At 28.6% G+C, this 23,295-nt stretch overlaps 1 protein-coding gene across 5 annotated transcripts in view; it reads right to left on the reverse strand.

Annotated features, from left to right (window-relative positions):
* The window catches only part of LOC114122327 (tyrosine-protein phosphatase Lar), a 150,974-nt gene that overhangs the window by 63,868 nt on the left and 63,811 nt on the right, over window positions 1-23,295 (reverse strand). For all 5 annotated transcript variants that reach the window (XM_050204839.1, XM_050204841.1, XM_050204838.1 and 2 more), the window contains one exon: window positions 21,007-21,312. In XM_050204839.1, coding sequence (XP_050060796.1) covers window positions 21,007-21,312 — 306 coding nt within the window. The remainder of the gene's footprint in view (window positions 1-21,006; window positions 21,313-23,295) is intronic.

The following is a 23,295-nucleotide window of genomic DNA, read 5'->3' on the forward strand; positions in this document are numbered from 1 at the left end:
AAACTGTTGCGACTAATTTTATTGTATATTTTTATTCTTATTATTCTTCGTCTAAATATATATATATATATATATTTCAAGAATTACTATGAAACTTGAACTGCGGTTACTGTGTATATATACCTTCTACTTTCTCTTGGGCTAATAAATTTAATTAAGACAACGCCAAAGCACCCTGGGGACATGTCTGTTTATCAGCTGGACCGACCCTACTTGTTAATTACGGTTTATTATATTTTCATTATTATTGTTGCTAATCCTGAAACCCATGGGAACCATTGGCAAAGATATGAACGAAAAAATAAGAAAAACTTCAACTGTCAAGAACGTTTAAATTAATTTGCCCGAACAAACAATAATATTGACATTTGTAATTAACAAATATAAGTATTTTTTTTTAAATTAAATATTTTCATTATTCGACTCTCTCAATTTTAATTTTTAATACAAAGTTATAAACTATTATACTTTTATATTGTTCATTTATTTTTATTACCTTTTGAGTTTATGACGAATTAAAATTTCCGTATATTACTTTTTGACTGTAAATATTATTATGTAGCAATTAAATTAAATCATAAGGTGTACACAACACGGTAAGAACGTTATAAAAACATAATAATCGTGACACGAGGCAATTTTAAAGAGTAATAAAAATATTAATTTATCAATGCGTTTCAATGATATTGATTTTTAAATTAATATTTTCATAAAATACACGAACAAATCAATAATATAATACATACATACCTATCTACTCGTATCTATACAGAAATAATTACTAACACATTTATAATAGTTAGAAATTACTTATGTATAAATTGAATCAATTTAATATAGTACATAAAGTAAACTTATGTTAAATAAGACAGTCAAAAAACTTATTTTACACAAAAACATTTCAGTGTATTAAATTAAATAAGTTTGTTTATTTTTTTCGGAATTTTTAAATGTAAAAAAAAGAAAATAATTAATACAAACGTTGATATAATATTGGAATATTATAATAGCATATAAAAAGAGTTCCTACTTCAAAAAATGTAGAAATGTATAACAATACAATACAACAAACGCGTACATAATATTTTATTTTTTATATGGGTAATATTTTTTATGAATCCTTGACAAAATATTGTTATTTTCGAATTAGAATTTATTATATAATTGCATCACGGTAAAATACGTCCAACAAAAAAAAAAACGATTATTTATTAAAGTAAAATATTTAATTCGAAAAAATTCAATGAAATATAATCGACTGATAACTTTATTTTAGTAAAAAAAACTTTCATTAGTCACCTTTTAAAAACTTTTATAATGCCTTCATTTTTTAATACATATTTTAATGTGAACAAACTGTTATAACTTATAAGTGGACATTTATTTTATACTTTTCTTACACACTATATAATAATATATATGTACCAATGTACCATATATATCATATATTAGTAATTGAAATACGTCAGTTTATTTTTATAGTTCTTTAATTCCGTATAAAATAAATAATAATAGTATAAATTAATAAAATGTATTTTGTCACTTATCAAATACCTTATTTAGGTATTAAACTACCATTTATTTTGTTTTACTGATGGCCCTCATTTACAAAGTCATTATTGCGTTGCCACTATCATGCATTAAGCAATGCAATTAAAAATATATGGAAATGTCTATAGTAATAATTAACATAGAAGCTATTATTTATTATTATTTTAGTATCCCCAAGGAAGAAGAAACAAGCCCCTAAATTGTTTCTACTATCGTTTAATATTGATTATTGCACTATTATTCTCTTCTTAAGAATTTGAGGACACCTACGTATTTTCATAAGTATCTAATTTAATTTTAATTTCAATTATAACGCATGGCATTCCTTTAAAATTGAATTAAACTTAAATACCTAAGATTATTGTAGCCTGAAAATCAACTTGAATAACTTTACAGTTATTAAGACATGATTAATATTCAGGGTGATAAGATATACTTTTATTTTAAATTATTTATTTTTATTTTTAAATATAGCATTAAGATAGAATTTATTATAATTTCAAAAAATTGACAGCCTTTTTGGTTTTTTTTTTATAAAAAAAAATGTACCCAATGGATAACGTTACAACATCTCTCATAAGAAATAAGAAGGCGCATCGATTGGGCTCAGGTGGTTCATCTCAAAATCGGTCAAAGACGACGCTGTGTGCGCACTAACAAATAATTATTTATATATAAGACCAGCTTGGCTTGTCCGCTCTTTTAATAACGATCCAGGTTGTGGCAAATATAAAAAAGTCATCTCTCTTGGCGTCTGACAGCAGATGTGCAAAGATCTTGGGATATTGCGCTTTGTTCCCCAACGCGTACCTCTTTTATTCTCAGGCCGCATAACGTTATTAAATCCTCATGCCCCTTGTTCTGGATAGGTGGGAGGAGAAGTTTACCCACCTCGTGTTGTTATCCTATTCTTTGGTGACGATTTTATATTTTAATAAACGAGAATCCTTTGCTATATTCATGGAACATTCCCTCAACTTATTTGGGAAAACCGGTGTGGAAAAACACAACAGAATAAACAAAGAGTGTTTTATATTTTTCCATCTCTCGATACAGAATACGTAAATAATAATAAAATGGAACAAAACCTATTATTTATGAGTATAAACTATAAAATAATTGATTTAATAAGATACCTATTATTTATATACGATCAAAATTCTATTTTAGTAAGAAATTAGTAACAATGAACTATTTAAAATATAAAAATATAACTATGTTAGAACATTGAGTTTAGTAGGTAAGTAACTATATAACATACGTATCTAATAAAACCTAGTATAGAAATAACCTAGAAAAATATGAAAATACATAAAATATGTATAATCATTATTAAAAACTTTATTAGCATCCAAATATAAAATATGATCTGCAGTATAATATAGGGTAGAAATTATTTTTTTTTTGAAACAATGGTTAATTCCAAGATAATGCAGATAGACGTTCATTAGATGTGTTAATTTGTAAAAGCATTTTCTAAGAATATATCATGCATAAGGGGCATACATTTTCAAGATAACTATTTAGTCTAGAAGACCCTTATTGAATTATAACGAAGTGCTCTATAGGAGCTCATCTGTTTGTAAACATCCTCGAATGATATATTTCAATAAGATCTCATCACTGCCATTACACTCAAAAAAAGTTTGTTTGCATAGAATATTATCTTTAAGTGGCGATACGGTACCAGAAATGTTTTTCGCATATATGAGCAACATTCAATTAATTAAGTCATGTACAAAATAATTATTAAAATGCACACACACGTTTAACTCAATTAAACTTTACACGAGATTCGTGTAAGTGTATCTTAATAATGGTTTTAAAGTAAACACCATTATTTTAAGAAAATTAAGGTACGCATAATTAATCAGTATTATTAACATCATAGTGCAATAACAAAATGTAGAATTATATTAATAGCTATACATTATATGTATATGTTATTTTATGAGTTAAGTTTCATTAAATTTAAATGTAGAAAAAATATATATATCTAATATGTTTTAAAATCGAGCTTGCATCAATATCTTTGCCTAGAGTTTAAAAAAGTGACATTAGAGAAAAAAAATTCCAGGACTAAAAACTTTTAAAAACTTACATAATCATTGGAATGTATTAACAGTTATTTAAACAGCTGTAATAGATTTATGTTTTAATTGAGATCACAACATGTATACTTTATACTTAAACAAATAAATTATTTTCAGTAATTACTTTAATAATTGGGTATGTATACAAAACTTAAAATAAACAATCAAGCAAATGTAATGCATTTATTTGCATATTTCGTTTTATTTTTTATATAAAACATAGATTTCATTATTATTTACCACACGTTTTGAAAGAAAACACATAATACGTAGATCTCTCATCCGACTAAATAGTGTAAAACAAAAATTATGTTGAACTGAAACGTATTTAAATATTTTATATGCATATATAAGCACATGTGTATTTATAGGTTCCATTTATTACATACTGGGTAATACTACTCTTACAAGAAACCTTTATGATAAATAATAAATATAGTCTCAGCTGACTTGAGTCGGTCTGGACATTTTTAAGCATTAGGTGTATCGTCGTAACGGTGATGGATTACACGATATGTGTTGTTCTTTATTTCCACCTGACGCTTCGGTTTTATTTCGGGTCGAATGGCGCAGCATTAGACGAACATTGGAACAGTCGTGAGAGGGCGGACGGACATACGCGTCTAATGCGTTTATCCAGGGCTCGTGTAATAGACTTGTCACCTCCCCTCCAGCGTCTATAGTATTCTGGGTGTTTTATTTGTCCTATCCCTTGTTATATTCGCGAGTCTGTATCTAAATGGGACTTGTCACACAGTCGGGCGGAGAAAAAACGGTAGAGATAGAAAATCCTTACCTTTTTTTCTTTCCTTCCCTTCTCATATTCATCCCCCCCCCCCCGAACAATACACACAACACTAACACATCCTTTGATTACTGTCTGTCTGCGTTAATAACACCATAATAAGTCATTCCAAGAAGACTCAGGCAAAAGATAAATTCAAGCTGTCCATGCGGATTTACCTATCATAAATAACATTTGCACATGCACAATGAGAAATGCTGAAGACGGATATTTAACGGAGTCTCTACATCGCATAACGAAACATATTATTCATCAGTAGGTAGGTATATTCTTCTATCGCAATGTTTTTCGTTACTCGATTTCTAAATAGTCACCTTTTGTGCCAACTACGATTAATTGAAGTCTTTAAATTTTCAGCTTTCTCAACATAAATTTTAAAGAGCGTTTATACGTGAAATAGAATGATTGTTTTATAAGTAATCATAATGATGTATCATACATTTAACGCGTATATACCGCGATCAACAGTTGTATGAAGTAAATTTACTAACACAAACTGATCAATATATTACACTATAGTGATGCTATAAATTCATCAAATACATAAAACATAGGAAGTATAACTTGTCATACAATTTACAGTTAGCAATCAAACAAAACTTCAGATAAACAAAAAAAAGTATACGTAAGTTTTTTTTTTCGGAAAGTGAATCATTTATTGACAAAAATCCATTTAAAAAGGTACATAGTACTCGTAAATAATTGTAAAACAATTTTTACATGGAATCGTTTCATTAGATCAATAATTATAATAATAATAATAAAAAACCACCCTCTCGGAACAACATATAATAAATTCACAAAATTTCCGTAAACTCGGACAGGGCCTTTTTTTGTTTTAATAACGGGCCAACAATATTAATAATATCTTATTTTTATGGACTCAGATCGGTATCTAGCCGGCACCGTGTGAAATATGTAGCGTAATAACAGTACCTCAGAATGTATTCGCAGCACACGATTTAATGGTTTTTGGGTAAACGTTCGACGCACGGCGAGAGGGAGGCGGAATGGCACTTAAAAAAAATATATTAATAATAATTCCGCGCGAACCTTATTTTTCCAGAGCACGTAAAAATAATACACGTATATTATACGAACCGAACTTAATAGGTTTCCCTATATATGCGATGGCCGTCAGTGAATGAGTGAATGTGTGTGTATGTGTATACCCATTTATTATTATTGCTGTTTTATTATTATTATTATATATATATATATATATTTTTTTTAACCTATAGAGGACGAACGAAAAATAAAGACGATAAGCATCGGGAATTTATTGGTCTAATAAAAAAAAAATATATATATTTTATATATAATATAAATATATTTATTTTTGGGGGGTAAAATTGACGCGAAAAACATTTATCTGACCGAATAAATAGACGTATTTCTCGCCTTCTCTTTGTATATATCCGTGTGATAGTAGACGAATATAATATTAGATAGAGTTTCCTTTATGTTGTTTAGCAGGTGCCGGCGGCAGAGTCCCGTTAATGGAAAAAGCGGCTTAACTTTTTGCCTACACCCCACTACAATAATAATAAACATGCCACATGTTGTCCTTCCCCTCCCTATGCTTCGTTTAAGCCCTTCCCCATGACACGGCTCGAATACCCTCTCCCTCATCACACCATCTCTTTGCGGTGCTTAAAATGCCAGAGGCGAGGTCGAGCCGTGAATTGTAAGCATCTGTATGTGTTTTCAGGCATAGCGAAATAATTATTGAAATTTGACAAGGCAGCTTTCAAAAATCCCAAGTGACAGTAAATCTACCATATAGCCTGACATAAATTAACTTAAGTTTTAATTTAAAATTAATTAATTTTAATTAAAACATTTTACCCACAAAAGGAGTCGATAAAAATAATTATTATGCTAACATCACTTGTAAGTGTATTAGTTGTATTATAAGAAATTACAATTTATAAGTGGCTATATCTATATCTTTCCTTTATTGACTAACTCATACGTCAAGACAAGTATTATTAATGTTTATGACAATAACATACCACCACCATATTAACTAGCTATAAGAGTTTGTTTCAGTATTAACTTGTACTGTCAACGAAAATATATATATATAAATATGTATATAACGAATAGTTTTTGATTTTATAGAGTATTGTATTAAATATCAAATTTTAAATAAAAACAATTTAAGAAAATGAACGAAATAGTTCGAAGAAATTCTAAATTTGTTATGATACTGTAATTACTGAACAAATTGTATAAGCCTAACATTTTTGTACAATATTGTAATGTTTAATTTTAACTATACAAGGTAGTTAGCCAAACTTATCACATTATAATAAAATTAATAAAACTATTCTTTGTGATGAATAATAACCAATTATTAAAATAACAATACGAATAATATTAATAATAATAATAATAATAACAACCATATTTAAATGTGTAATATACTTTATATCTATTAATTAATCATTTACTATTAAGTACGACAATTTTTAATCAATGCATTTATCATAAATAAAAAAAAAATGTATTTTTATACACACATACATAACTTGCGTTATATAATGATTGTAATTAAAATACTTGATTAAGTCATCTCACTTAAATATAAATTATATAACATGTTTATGAACACAGATATAAAAAATTATAAAATAAAAAACTATATTTTATATACTATAGTTTATTGAAGTATTATTTATCATGATATGTTTTTGAAATGTTAAAATCATACATATTAAATTTTTGACATCGGAAATAGAGAATGCGCTTGTAATAACAGTGAAGAAAAATAAGGCGATATTAAATATTTTAATTGAACAAATATTACATTTTTTGAAAAAAGTTAATAATTATTTTGTTCATTGATTGCTATTAGAAATAATTACCGAGTTACTTATAGAATATATATAAATAGGTGGAGAAATTTAATTTACGACTAAGTATAGTTTTAATATTTGAATTACAATATAAATATAATAAAACTTTGAAAAACTTTGACTGAGATAACATAATAAGGAAATAAAAATTTTTATCGAAAATTTAAATCAGAATAAGTGACAAGGTAAGCGCATTCAATGTGTATATATAGATATGTTACTTGATAATTTGACATTGGTATACAGAAAAATGTGACAAACAAAAATAATTATTTTTGGTGTCTCTTATAACGCTGATGATGCACTCGATGTAAAACGTCATTAAATAGTGAGAAAGAGAGAATGGAACAAGAAAAAATACGTACAAATTAGAAGACATTTTCCAGACCCTTAGAAACAATGGTCTGTAGCATCGGCGTCTTTTGAATATACAAAGTTTTCTTTAACTTCTGTACATCGACTGTAGTCGCAAAGTTCGAAACAAAAGGTTTTGTCGTTAATGTTTCACGGTAGCAAGGTGGTTGAATGGAGCCTGAGCATCATTTCTAAAAGATTTTAGTAACAGTTTTTGGAACAAGATTGAGGACGGTATAAGGATATAAGTAGTAGAAAATGTTACTTTAGGCATTTAAAAGTTTTTTAGTCAATAATTTAATAAAACAGTTTGAATTTTGGCTCTGTTTACGAGTTAATTTAATAGTTTTTATAAATAAATTTAAAATTTTTTCTACATTTAAAACTATATCAAGTAGACACATTAGTTGAGTTTATTTGAGTCCTGCAGTTACTTGTAAATAACTATTTTCTGTTCTGAATTGAAACAAATATAGTCTTAGGTATAATCCTATAAGTATACGCACGAAAAAAATCACAATGATTGTCCGTATAATTTACTAGTACATCAGATAATTGAAATTAAAATAATTCTATCACTGGAAAAACAAACACGATTTGATAATTTACAACAACTGTTACATATCAAGTACTGTGTAAACAAAAATGTTTTATTCTGTTCCTAATAGACAATGCTAATAAATCTAGTTGGGAACGAGTGGCAGTTAATGTGAAAAAAATCTCCGACAGCAATTTGTTCACCCTAACATTGATTAATATTTTGGGATAGCTGCTAACGTTAACGTCGTTATCCTCTTCCCTTGGCGGTAAAAAAAAAAAACAATTAAAAAATAATATATATATATATAGTCCATCAGTTAATGAATAACAACGCGGTCAAAATTGCTGTAACGATTAAAGTCATGATTTATTAGTTAACAGAAAAAACAATATGAACATAAAAAAAAAATTAAACATTTTAGGATTTATGTCTTGTCACCTGAAATCGGTTATGTAACAATATTAAAAACATCCCACGATGTTGATAATGGTGTAAATGATCCCAGTTTAACCAGTTAGTTCTCATCATTTATTATTATTTAGTAAAAAAAAAAAATATGAATACTGATATATCTGTAATACATCACGCTCGTATACTCTATTCTAACTATAGATATTAAAAAAAAAAAGGTAGAAAAATATATAATTTACAAATACTATGGTTGATATAAATTTATAGTTTAACTATAGATTGTGTTATATTAATGTATTAATTAAACACATAGTAAATAAAATAAAATATCGAAATATGTATTCATGATGAATTCAATTATTCACGATTTACTTAAATAATAAAATAAATTTCATTACATTTACTCTTATTTTCTAAGTACGGTGTATACACATATATATATATATTTATAAACTCTAATCCATTATATGTACCTAACTTGTCCCGAATTCTAGCGACTGAAAACTTAGTTAAACTAGTAAGACATTATATAATAAACTTTTAAAATTACTTACTTAAAAATAAATAAATAAGTTTTTTTTAAAGGGTCTCGTAGAATTTCTTGATTGAAATATTTATTCTTGACTAATAATACAATTTTACTAAACAGAAGTTATATTTTTTAATATCAACTTAAGAAATTCGATAATCAATTTAATGTTATTCATTTGAGCTGTAAAATACATACTAAATTTGTACACACCATACTAACATAAATATTATATAATATAACATCTTATACTATAATAAAATCATATATATTATGTATAAATAAATTCAAAAGCTGACAACTATAAGACACTAAATGTACTATTATTAAATTAAATGATAAGAAGAGTGTCATATTTACTGTCTCGAAAAATAAATATTAATTGCCGTGCAAGTTTTTTTAGTTATTTTGTAAATTATGTAAATTAATTTAAACTTCAGGTATGTATACAAATTATTAAATTAAACAATAGTCAGTATACTAACGTAGAACAGTTGAAATAAATATGCAGCTCCTTGATATTAAATCGACCAAAAGGTCATTCTATATTTTCTGAGGATTTTTCAAAACTAAAATAAAGAATAAAAGATACAATATGGAAACACTCGTGTACACACATAACAATAACCCCGAAATAGATTGAACAGATCTCAGTTTCAGCTTCGAACATTTCACTCTCCTCTCCAACTGTCCGATAGTTCTATTAGTACATTTCGTTTATTTTATCCTAGTAAAAATTTTAATACAATCGTGCACCGTTTTATGAGAACGAATTCTCAATTCGACTTTACGTACCTACGTGTAACACTAGAAAAATACAAATAAGTGGAAAACAAACAACACGAGTACTACCGGTTGATACTTGCCTTTCCTATTCTTTTCTATACATTCTATATATATATATATATATATACATATGAAGTATCACACCAGGGAACCATACGGTACAAACGTGGATACTAGATACATATATACATATATAACACAAGTGAATATTTGGTAGTGCATATGAAAAATTGTACGGGCCATAAAAAACAAACATCCATATTATATATATTTACCCATAGAAACTTTACTACAGGTAGGTAGAATTACCAATACTTTTTTATTCACTCCAGAGCAGGTATCAAAAACAAAATGAAAAAAAAACAAGAAATAAGATACGAATAAATGTCTGACGACGGCAATAAAACAAATGATTTGAAATATTCGTTGCACGCTCAAACGTTTCCTTCAGTTAAAAATGACAGAATTATACTTCAAACTCGTGTAAACTGATTCACAAGGGATGAAAAAAAAATGAATAATCAGTCTTGTGACAGGTTGCCTCGTTCTTTCAGACATTATTATATAAACGTTTCGGTCGGAGGAAAGGCAAATGCTAAGGGAGCAGAAAACGAGGAAAAATCGTAGGGCGATTAAGAGTTTTATCTTTGGCTGCACCAAAGGTCGCAACGATGATAAATCGCAAGACGTAGCGCCGGCACCTTTTGTCCTAACGGTAATCCTCCTGCCACCACCGGCATAGAAACGGCGGGTGGTGTAGCGGGACAACACCCCCGAAGGCGTTTTCTCTCCCAACACGGCGGCAAAGGGGCACTGTTGTAAATATTAATAAAGCTGGACCCCTTCTTCCTTCATCTCTTACGAAACACTGAGGAGAGTAGGTGTTAAATCCCGCGTTCGGGACACGCCCTTTAATGCCACGGAGAATGTATACCCCGGCAAGAAGAACAACACGCCCGGCCAACAACAACAAAACGTTAATAGCTTTCTTGTGGTTGCAGTGCTAGAGACCCTTCTCTCCTTTCCTCTATTGGACTCATGATTATGATGATGATAATAATGATAAAGATGATGCGAAAAAAAACAGGGTAAAGAAAAGACCACCTTAAACAATAACATGAATGGCGTAAACAATAGCTAAGGTACTACACAAACACACACTCATATATATATATTTAAAATGTATAATATGTATATTGATAAAGTAAAGAAATGTGGAAAGCATTAAAAAATAAAACATTCAAGAACAATAATAACCATTTTAAGTGTTAAGAATTTAAAATAATTATCACAAACAAAAAGTGCAATAATATTATTCAAAAACTAAAACGTTTTAATAAGTATGATTATTTTTTGAACTTTTGATAGTATTTAAAAAAGTAATAATTTACTAACTGTTTAGTTATATCATATTACACGTCTGAAGTGGTAATTAAAATTATGGTATTAGACGTGTTTCAGAAAACTATTGCTGCAATAAACATATCAGTTTTCAACTCCTCGACAATTAATTAGGTATTATTATATCATAATTAAACTAGAAATTTAAACCAAAAACGGCAATAAATAACATTAAATGGATCCACTGAATACCATTCAAATATAAACAAGACAATACCAATCTATGAAAAACTCCCTACTAAATGTCTTTATAAAACAAAAACGATAATTATAATTAATTAACTGTATGAAAAAATATCCAAAAACACTTATTCGAAAAAAGATACAACAGCTGAGTAGTGAGTACTTTTATAACTTATAAAATATAACATACTAATTTTAATATTAATAAATACGAAAGTTAATAAACTATTAACCATATTTGAATAGCAGTTATAGGTTTTCAGTATTATTACCTAATATAAATAACTAAAAGTTAATATTAGTTCAACAATGGTGTTAAATATACAATTTTATGATTTAAAAAATAATGTTTTAATAGAAAATCAATAAGTTGAAAATATCAGAAATAAATTTAAATTTTAAGTTATTCGTTCAAAATTAATTTATTAACACAATTAAAAGTAATACATTATTAATTTATTTTGAATAAAATAATGAAATAAATGAAATACATTTTCTAGAATTTCGCAAGTTGGCCATGACTGCAATTACGGGAAACATCATATACACGTATACATAAATATATCGATTGACATACACAAAAACCACTGGGACTTGGTTATTATACATTGGCCATTATAATAAAATTTAGAGTAGGGGACAAGGCATCGACAACAATTTAGATGAACAGAAAAGGGGAAGAGAGTGCACCAGCATGCAGCTAGAATGACACGAAGGCCAATAATGGGATATATAATGTTATATATATATATGGAGCTCCACATGTACTGCAAAGGCGGCTTACGGTGGTTGAAACAAAAGCTTGCTACCACTATACACATATGCCTTACTCACTCGGGAATCTACATATAAACCAACATCAGATAGTGTATATACAACAACAGCAGTCGATGTTGAATTTTGACGTAATCCTATTTCGGTATTAACTAAATTGAGTTCAGCAGTCCTCATCACCCGACGGCCTTAACCTAAAATCGTTTACCAACCACTTCCTAATCCAGGGGAAGAGGAGTACTCTAGGGATAGGTCGACTTAACACATTAAAGTTATATACTTCAATAAAGAATCGAATAAGAGTTTAAAACACACTAAGTTACTAAAGTAGACCTGTTACAAAACTTGTACATACACATTCGCATTAAATAATTAGTATCATTTTGTTTTAGGAATGAAAAATATCTAATGATAAAACAAGAGAAGCTTAGATAAAGTTCTTATCATTATAATATACACTTTGTCATTATTATTCTCTCGAATACACTTGAATATACTATTCAATTTAAAATTAAATTTCATTTTCAATTTAAATTAATGGCTACTTTTCAATTTAACATGTTTATTGCGCAATAACACTAGATTATATTTGGCATCTTAATTCGTTGGTATTATTATTAAAAACAAAAATATATAATTAATAGGTTAAATCTACGTTTGAAATAAAATTTTAAAATAATTTAATGGTTTTTATTAAGTTTTAAAGAAGAAGCTATACAAATTTTAAAAAACTTTAATTAGTTAGCTTAAAAGTACTAATAGTAACTAAATATAAATAATACCAATGATTATTAACCTCCATTATTATTATAACTTAGTATCAAGTAAGCTGCATACGGCTGAAAAGGTATAAAAATGGTTAAATACGATTAGGAAGCAGATGTTCATACATTTTTTAGAAGTTTTAGTGGATTCTAGATTGAATTATAATCCATTTTATAGACTAATAATTTTAAATTAAAAATTGTATGACTGTTTTTAAATATCTAAAGAAAATAATTTTAATATTTCCATCTTTATTAAAAAAAAATAATAATTAAATAATTTACATTAAAAACGAAATAACAAATAATAAAGCTACTTGCAAAATACAAAACATAGTGAAACCCCATCAAATTCAATAACAATTGTATAAAATATATATTCTTTAATTATCATGAAATTTAGATAATCAGTATACATATAATATAAAATAATGCAGAAATTAAATTTCGATCATTTGTAATATTTATGCAATAGTGAAAAACTAAAAAATTTGAATGATCTGATAAAACTCTTTATAAATATAATAAATGATTATTTATTTTTATAACTAACAAGCCTCATTAATAACACTACATGTAACTATAAGTTCAAAAATAAATTGATTCACGATAGGTAACACATAATATTTTTTTTTGTGATTATTAAATCAACTTATGTATTATGATAAGGACAAAACCTTTCGAGTTTAATTATTAGTCTCCGATGTTTTTGTTATTTTCTCAACTCTAACCTCGCACAAGACTGTCGAAACGTATATATGTCGTGTCTAAAAGCCCGGACACGCACGACCTCACCCTCTTTTATCCCCATCCACTGTTTGCTCCACTACTTCTATTTACCGGGCAACAGTGAACTTTTCAACAGTAACAACAAATTGGGTCGTAACAGTCTCTGTTTTATGATTACATTAGTGAAATACAAGAAGGGTCATAGGAGAGAGGTCAAGAGGAGGAACAGAGGGGAAGAGGGATTAATTTAAAATCAGAGTTATTATTATTATTATTATTATTATCAAATTGTGTACAATACACAAACGACAACAGTATGTAAAAAACAAACACGCGAAAGTAGTTTCGTCGAATATTTTTCTGCCTTCTGAGGACGCACTTAAAGCATTTTTCAAGTATATCTGATTCATTTTTTTTTCAAGTTATATATTCCATCGTCTTTTCTATTTAATCTCCGAAGGAAAAACGTATTATTTATTTTTTCCGTAGAGAAAAACAATATAAAAAAGAAGGCCCTGTCGTCTCTCAAAGGGAAAACTCTAGGTTTACCTGCGGTTGATAAGTCGTATATTATTCTCGACCCTGAAGGCGATATATTCCGGAAATTTTAGGTTTATACGGATATACCAGCACAACGGTGAGATGAAGCTTTTTGGTTGGTCAATCCAATATATTATATGATATAGTATTTATCGGTAAACGACTTAAGTAGAAAAAAATAGATTCCAAATACTATATACGAAAAGAAAACTTATTAAAATATTTAAATTTAAAAGATCATAAATAATTACGAAATAATCAGCAGAAATAAATTAAGTTGGTGAAATACTGATCTTGTATACTGTAACATTTTCAAAGTAATAAACACATAAAAATCCAGTGCCAAAAATACTAAGGTATCAATTAAAATATTTTATTACCTTATTAAAATCTAATTTTCTATTTTAGACATATTGTTTTATAAAACAACAAATGATTAAAATTATAGGTATTCATTTAATTTTATATTAACATTTTATTCAATCACGTTATAAATATCCCCAATGTACTATAAAGTTAAAATTATTTATTACTTTACTTTCATAAACTTAACCAAAAGTAATAAGTTTCAAAAAAAAAAAAACTAAAATAAATCAGTATTCCTCATCTTTTAGTTTAAAATAATATAGAGATACTAACAAATTTAATTAATGATAATAATGATAATTGATGATAACTGAAAAAAATGATACAACTTAAGTTATCCATTAAGTAGTCATTTTCAATTTTTTAATGCTATTCAATTTTTCGAGAAACTAATTCTTAGGTACATATAAAATATAAAATATAATGAATAATGAAATTAGTTAAATTTTTGGATAACTCAATAACTGAACAATGTATAACATGGATATGATGTTACATATAATTATTTGCAAAAACAATATTTCAATACTGGCAAAAAATGTATTATATATAACGTGAAATGTAGAACGTATATTGTTATTTTTTCATTCTATATAACTATACAGTAACTGACAAGAAAAAACGAGAATGTAAACTCGTAATACAATTACGAATCAAACCCAAATCATCAATTAACGGTTTATTCAAGAAATAAAAAATGTTATTTATAATATACAAACCAGACATCTAGTTTGAGAATATGTAATAGGAAATATAAATTCCACTACAAATCTGTCATAATATAAATGTTTATAAAAAAGTATATAGTTTTAAACAAATGTTAATAAGATGATAAAATTATTTTATCACATTAGGATATTGGGTGACACATTTTGTATGCGTTGTGCAGTTAGCACGATTATAATATTATTATTGGTTTCAACTATATCGCAGTCGTAACGAATACATTAAATGATATTAGCGAATATTCCATTATCGGTATCAAAACCGTTACTTATACTGATAAAATCAAAACTTGAACATCATGATCCTACGTATATCATATATAATACATAAAATGTACCCTGCAGTAATATCAATTCGCGTCTACAACTAAAGAGTAAATATAGAAACGAGGAAAAAAGTAAAAGGAAGAATTAGCGAATTAATTGACATTAACGTCGGTTTTGGCTTCTGGTGTGATAAACGAGCGCGTCACCTCCCTAATCGCGCGCGCCGCATATACAGTATCAATCAACCCTCAGGCGTATAAACTTTATAATAACAGTAAACCGCCAAAAATGAAGGGAATGGGGAAAAAAGCGGCGTCATCTCCACGCAAGTTTTTCTCCTTCTAACCGAACGGGAAAAATTACCGCTAGGTCGTCGCCGCGGTCTTTTAACTTTCTCCCATTAATTTTCATTTTCTTCGCCATTTTTACACCCGCTCCGCCATTCTTTTCACACCGGGGTCGCATCTGGTCGGTTTTAATGTGATTTGTTGTTATACACCTCTAATGGCCGGTAACTTTTTCCTTGCCCGTCCCGCTACCAAAACAAAATTCGTCTGGTCGACTGTACAGAACAAAAAAAGTTTCCACACTCTAAAAGTCAACAACATGCGTCCAAAAATGATACGATCTTCCACTACGTTTACCTGAAAAGAGGTTAGGAAGCCTCTTTAAAAATTATTGAGACCGAAACACATTTAGCAAAAATATATTAATGAATAGGTACCTCATTTATATACTTGTCAACATTGTTGATAAGACAATACAGAAAAATAAGTAAATTTTATAGTTCTAAAAACAATTATAATAATATATAATAATAATAATTTAAAAATATTAAACGAGGAACAGAAAATACAAAACATAATTAATTTATAACTACTACAGTTATTAAAGTCTATTGTATCAACATGACGGAATTTTTAGGCAAAAATTAGTATACGTTTTAAAATGTCTTAGCATAACAGACTCTTTCTTACTACTTTTTTTCCAAAAACCACTTGTATATTTGTTTAAACTAAAATTGCAAGTAGTTTTATGCAACAAAAACTAATAAAAATATTTAAACAATTGTTAAATTAGAAAAAAAAGAAAACCTAGTTCTAGATTCATATTTTGATGTTTAAATTTATAATTTTTTTTTTTTTTTTTTTTTTTCATTGATTTTTGTTCATCATTAATACCGCAATTTTGTATGGTATAGCAATTATAATTATTTGAATGTATAAATAATTCAAAAAGTTTTCCCACAGGTCAAATGAGGGTGTTCAATTGACCCCCTTGCGTACACCAATGATTGCTATTGGGAATAAGGTTTGCGGTCAATATAATTTACTAAATAACTTTAGATAAATTATCCTGGTTATTTGTAATACAAAAAATAATTACTTATGTACTTTATTTAATTGTATGTATTATTATATATGTAATGTTAAACATGTTATATTAACATTTATAGGAATTAAATTTAACCACAATTAGAACAAGTTCGTTACCACATTAGAATTGATTAAATTATGTATACGAATGAATGTTTTTTTTTATACATACATATAAGTAACAATGTGTTTAAACCTATTGAAATAATTTCACAATTTTCAAATGTCCATAATTTTATAACTCATCATTAGTTTAATCATTTTACTTTAATGTTTAACTGTAAGTAAAAAATAAAACCAGTAATCATATACAATTAGTAATTATTTTATGAAGGATCCATGTGTAAAATATACAACACTTATATTAGTATGTGTATATAAGTGAAAAGAAAATCTAAATGCATTAATATATGCATGCTAATATAAGACTAAGTTGGGGGCTTGTAGTTATTATTTTAAAATGTTTATACATATATATTACGCTTATAGACTATGCATTGATTTTATGTCGAAAATAATTATGTTCTGGTTGTATTATTACAACTCAATACTGTGCAGTTAATAAATAGTACAACTCAATTCTGGGAAAATATCAACATAATGTTATTGTAGGATTCAATACAAGCCGTTTTTATAGCATATATAAATGTGACAACTGGCAAACGATCCCTATGGATTCGTCAATCAAATTAATGGTTTAAAGATAAATTGGATGTTATATTATATTATTATCCTCATTAGAAATATAAAATAACATACATACAAAGCTTATATGTACTTTAACATTTATTTTTATTATTTTTTAAATTAGTAGAAATATTTTTTAAGCATACTCTACTGTTTAAAATATTGTATTATAATATGCGTTGGCGGGCCTTAAAACTTCTGATACAACGAAACGCGTAACCCGTTTTCCGAGGATTTCAAGCTGAGTGCAGCGCGTCGTGGTATGACCCAAACTACATTAGTCACCAAAGCATATTATTCACAAGTTCATCAAACATTTTCTCGCATTTATTATTTACAATTACATATGTATAATTGCACATAATGACGTAGTGTATATAATATTATAATATGTAGGTTGATACGTACAAGGGGAGGCGATTCACAGAATCTAATTAAATAATATTTGAACATTCTTAGCTATAGAGGTATGCATAATATTTATTTATTTTTTCATTTCAATATATTGGTCATGTAATATTATTACACATAACTATACAATTATTTAAACAATAAGCCTCGTTTACTATACGAAGGTATTCATTAATGTATACATTGGTATTTTCGTGTTGTTTTTTTTTAATATTTTCCTGGAACTTTCGCAAATTTAACAGGCCGTATTCAACGCATACAATTTTATTAAAAGTCGACCCTTTTACCTACTATTCCCAACCCGTAACTTGTTTATCACTAAATTCTTACAATAGATTCTTTAAACATTGCAAAAATATTATATAATTAGTTTTTTTTCCTATAAAGTATTACAAGCATCATTTTTCTATACATAAATATCCCAGTTATTTTCATGCTCATCATTGCTTAAATCCAATGAATGTTTTACTAGTAAACATTATTATTTTATCTTATTAGACACTAATTAGTAATTATCATGGGACGACAAACGTGAAAAAGCACTTATTCTTATAAAAACATTAAATTGTACATATATAAATGTATATATAGTATAAATAATATATATATACTAATAAAACGATATATATATTATATATTTTATAAAAATAGTAAGAACTGAACGTCATTTAATATAAGTTAATGGATTGTCGGTCACTTTTTACACATCATATTCACACAATGATTTCAAATAATAATTAACAAATGTTTAAAATACAAATACTAGAAAATTCAATTATACATGTCTACATTCAATATTGATATAAAGGAATTATATTATTATATTATTAGTAGTATATTAATAAATCTATCAAACCTATTTAAACACAGTTTCACAGAAGAAAGTACCTACTTACACCATAATATGTAGTTATATATATTTTAAATCCGATACCAAAATGTATAACATAATAAATTTATAATAACATTGTAACTAAAATAAGATTCTTTAAAATAAAATATGATAAAATTAAATCATCTTCTACACTATTTACTGAGGTCGGGATTAAAGGTATATATAACATAAAATCTTGAATTTACGTTTTATAAAAATATATATACTTAACAACTTAATATTATTAGAAAATCATGACGGGATGGTCGCAACTAAAACATTTTGACAAGAAACATGTAAATTAATATGGTACTGGAATGTTCTATATTAATAATTATAATAATAATAACGATATTACGAACAGTGAAGATACGCACAATATAGTATTTGGACATACAATAATCCCCTTGGGCAATCGTGGTACATTCAATGCTGGAAATAGATGACGGAAGCATGACTCCACCACCATACTACCAGAGGATAAGGAGTGAATATAACTATGAATTTATTATTATAAAGCTATCGGCAGCGGCGACTTGCCGGCAACTTTTGAGTGGTTTGCGAATTCGGAACGAACCCCTGTAGGGCGAACGCGTTAATAATGAATTTATACGAACCGTGACAGATAGACCCTGCAGTTAGTTTGCGGAATCGAAAATTTTATAGACGTCGCTGTATTCAGTTGTTCGGCGTGCAAAATTCAATTAAACGCCTGGACGGGTCTTAAAAGATGTTCCACGATGGACCGGCAACCAGAGTAGGTAGCGGCATGTAGGAGAGTTAGCTATGTATACAGATTGCTGTGGTTTGGGGGTGTGTGGCGTGCGCGTTTCTGAGTGCCGTCGCCGTCGCCGCCGCTGTGTATAGGTATATTAGGTGTGGGCAAACACAACACAAATAATGTACCGTCGTCCCAACAAACCCCGATGACGAATCATTTAAGCGGGACCGGCAGTGGAGAGGAGACGAGAGGTATAGTTGATGTTATCAAGCGGACCAAAAACGAGAATGAAAAGAAACGAAATCATACGCATTCCGTACAGAAGAACGTTGCCGTTGACGTTACGCGAGATAATAAATAAATACTCGCCGCCGCCGTTGTTGGGCGTAGGGAATGCGTTTTTTGACGCAGAAATAGTGCGCTTCCGACAAATCGAGTAAAAGGGAATTTTATATTATTGTAAACTTCTACATGATTAACTTCGAATAGGAAATGTGTTCACAGCACGGCAGCTCTGGCGTGGACGGGACGAGAGAGCAGTAGACGACCGACGCCAATATAGCGCGACGGCTCCAGTTTCACGCCAGAAACGGCGTACGAATAACCATAGTTTGATGGGTGGGTGCGGGTAGGTGTGTATGGGAAGGGGCGGTTAAGCGAACAAACACTTGGCAAACCCTCTGCGAAATGGAAGTTGGTAGAGTAAAGAAATAACAAACACAGTGACTGGTGGCGGAGTGGAGAAACATTATTTCTTTTCCATGCACCACACCGCGCCGTCCTGCAGACGGACGGCCGCGGTTTTCAAATACGCGTGGTAACAGAGAAGTTCGGTCGGCCGAGACGTAACATGTCGTACGCACAATATTATTATCCAGTGGCGTAATTATTGGTGGGTTATATGGGTAGAAAATATCTCAAGAGGAACTTTAATTTTTTTCTTTCGGAATAGGTATATCGATTTACACCACAGTATTGTAATTAAGTGAAAACCAACACTGTCACATAACATAATTTCTTCAATTTTAATATTTTACTTAAAAAAATATTTGTAGACATGCTTATTTGTATCTATATATATATTGTATCTACATGTTGGTCGTCGATTTTTGTACAAAAATTCATAGATAGTTGGAAAATGTAAGTTAAAATTTTTTCAATTATCATATACCAACATTTAGATTACTGAGTACGCTTCATATTTTAATTACAAAACTAAACTATGTTAACTATTTATACAATAGGTAGTTCACTTACCGTCGAATACTTCGAGCTTGGCCTGTGCGCTGACCGCGTCACCCACGCCATTCTCGGCGAAACACTCGTAGATCGCATTATCCCGGGGCGCCCGAGTCGGCTCAATTCGCAACACCGAACCGGTCTCACTATCGCCGACTACCTTGTCAACAATCTCATACCGGCTCAATGACGCCGACACCTTTTTGTAGTTCTTTCGCCAGTAGATGTTCGGACGAGGATCACCGCGCGCGCCACAGTAGAAGGACGCCACGCCGTTGCTCTTCGCCTGCTGCGGTCTCGGCTTCACTGTCAGCGTCGGAGGTTCTGTGGACACGAATAATGAAAATAAATAAATAACAAATATTAATAAAATACGACGAATGAACTTTAAATTCGACACACAAAATGATGCCGATACAGATTTCCTAACTCGAAGTGGGTTTGCTCGCACAAATGTTTTGCGTAAACATACGATTTTTAGATATAGTGACTGAAATTCAATTTGCATGTTCAGTCCGTGTAATGTTCAACAAATATAATATAATATTATGCCCAATCAACTAAATGATTTGAAATATTGACGCTCCTAATTAAACTGATTACGTCATTGACCAAATTTGATTTTGGGTTCGTACATATAGTCGTACTTGAATGTTTAGATGACAAATGCATATTTTGTCTTAATTGTATACAACATTTGCATATTTCATATTATTAACTATAAGTAATTAATAAAGTTATTTAATAAGTTTAAATTTAAAATACTTAATAAAAATGCTGTACTCATATTATGTTTTGTTACATTGTTTTTAAGTTATTTTATATAAATAATATAGATGTATTTTTACATTAATCTACGGTTTTATTTAATACATATAATATATCTAATTACTTTTTTAAACGATTAAAATAATATAAGTATTTAATATTTTAAGATATCCAATTATTATTTTATTTTTTATAGTGAATTTTATCGCATAAAATCAGGTTTAAAAAAAACTGTTGAATGAATTTAAACTATTAATTGTTAATAATACAATTGAGACATATTTTTAAATCTTTGTCTTCATACTAGTAATGTTTTTAAAACATTTTTAAATTTTTAATGCATATTCCAGTCTTATGTACGTTTAGGTACCATAGGTCACATGCACGCGTTATATCTATGTGTTTGTTTAGGTACTCGCGTGCAATTACAAACGTTTGTCTTTCCATCACGAATGTTAGCAAAAATGTAATTCCGATTTAATGTGTTTTATAGTATACTCGGGCACCTACACAAATACATTGCAGTATAATACTTCCTCGATAATTCTCATGATATGATTTACGTTTATTGAACTAAGAAATAGACGAAATTCTGAATTACATAATAATGGTTTACATAAATCATTGAAAATATTGTTAATTTACATTTCGTACAAACATAATATTTGTGTCAACGTTTAACTATTTTATACGATCGGAACTCATCTCATCCCGGATTCAAATTATTTTTTGTTCACTATAGCAGGTATAACAAATTTAACTCTCTATTGTTAAATATGAATAATATAGTTTACTGTGATTTGAAAAATCCGAGGATTATGTGTTTATATGCTCAGAGATTTAATTTGTCAAACATTTGATGGACAAAACTTATTGGATAAATGTAATTCGAGCAAATAATACGGTTTTTTTTTTTTGTTCTCTATTTAAATTTAATACGAAATATGGCCGAAAACGTTGGTAATTTCCAACGATGAGTTTTAAATACAAAAATATAAAAGCCACAGGAAATATACATACAACAAAGACCTAAATTAAATAATTGTAATACAATGAAAACTATTTTGAACAAGTTTTAACAAGACTTAGCCGGGATATTCTAAAACTACGAACCTTTGAGATTCAAAAACTTTTCATGTTGTCCCTCATTTACTGAAACGGCATAACAAATTTAGATTCATATTAAACCATTTTACGTGACATAAGGCATCTAAGCTATATAATAACTCCCTTTTTTCTTTTTTAATCCAAGCCATTTTAAAACAATGAAGCCAACCGAGGTCTACCAGCGTTTTAAAAAATTCCCCCCCCCCCCAAAAAAAGGACCACGGAAATGACATTTTGGACATTCAAGGCATCTGCGAGATAGTTTAAACATTCATCCTCCGTATTTTTTTAACTTGCTCGTCCTTAACGGAAATATGTATATATATTATATAGTTATACCATCGTAATATTATTATTACTGTATCCCTTCACCCGGGTTACAAAAACTTCGAATTTTTGATACTTCTCTAACAAACTTCTTTGGGTCACTTA

The sequence above is a fragment of the Aphis gossypii genome, chromosome 3 (assembly GCF_020184175.1).
Source record: "Aphis gossypii isolate Hap1 chromosome 3, ASM2018417v2, whole genome shotgun sequence".
In the NCBI taxonomy this organism is placed as follows: Eukaryota; Metazoa; Arthropoda; class Insecta; order Hemiptera; family Aphididae; genus Aphis; species Aphis gossypii.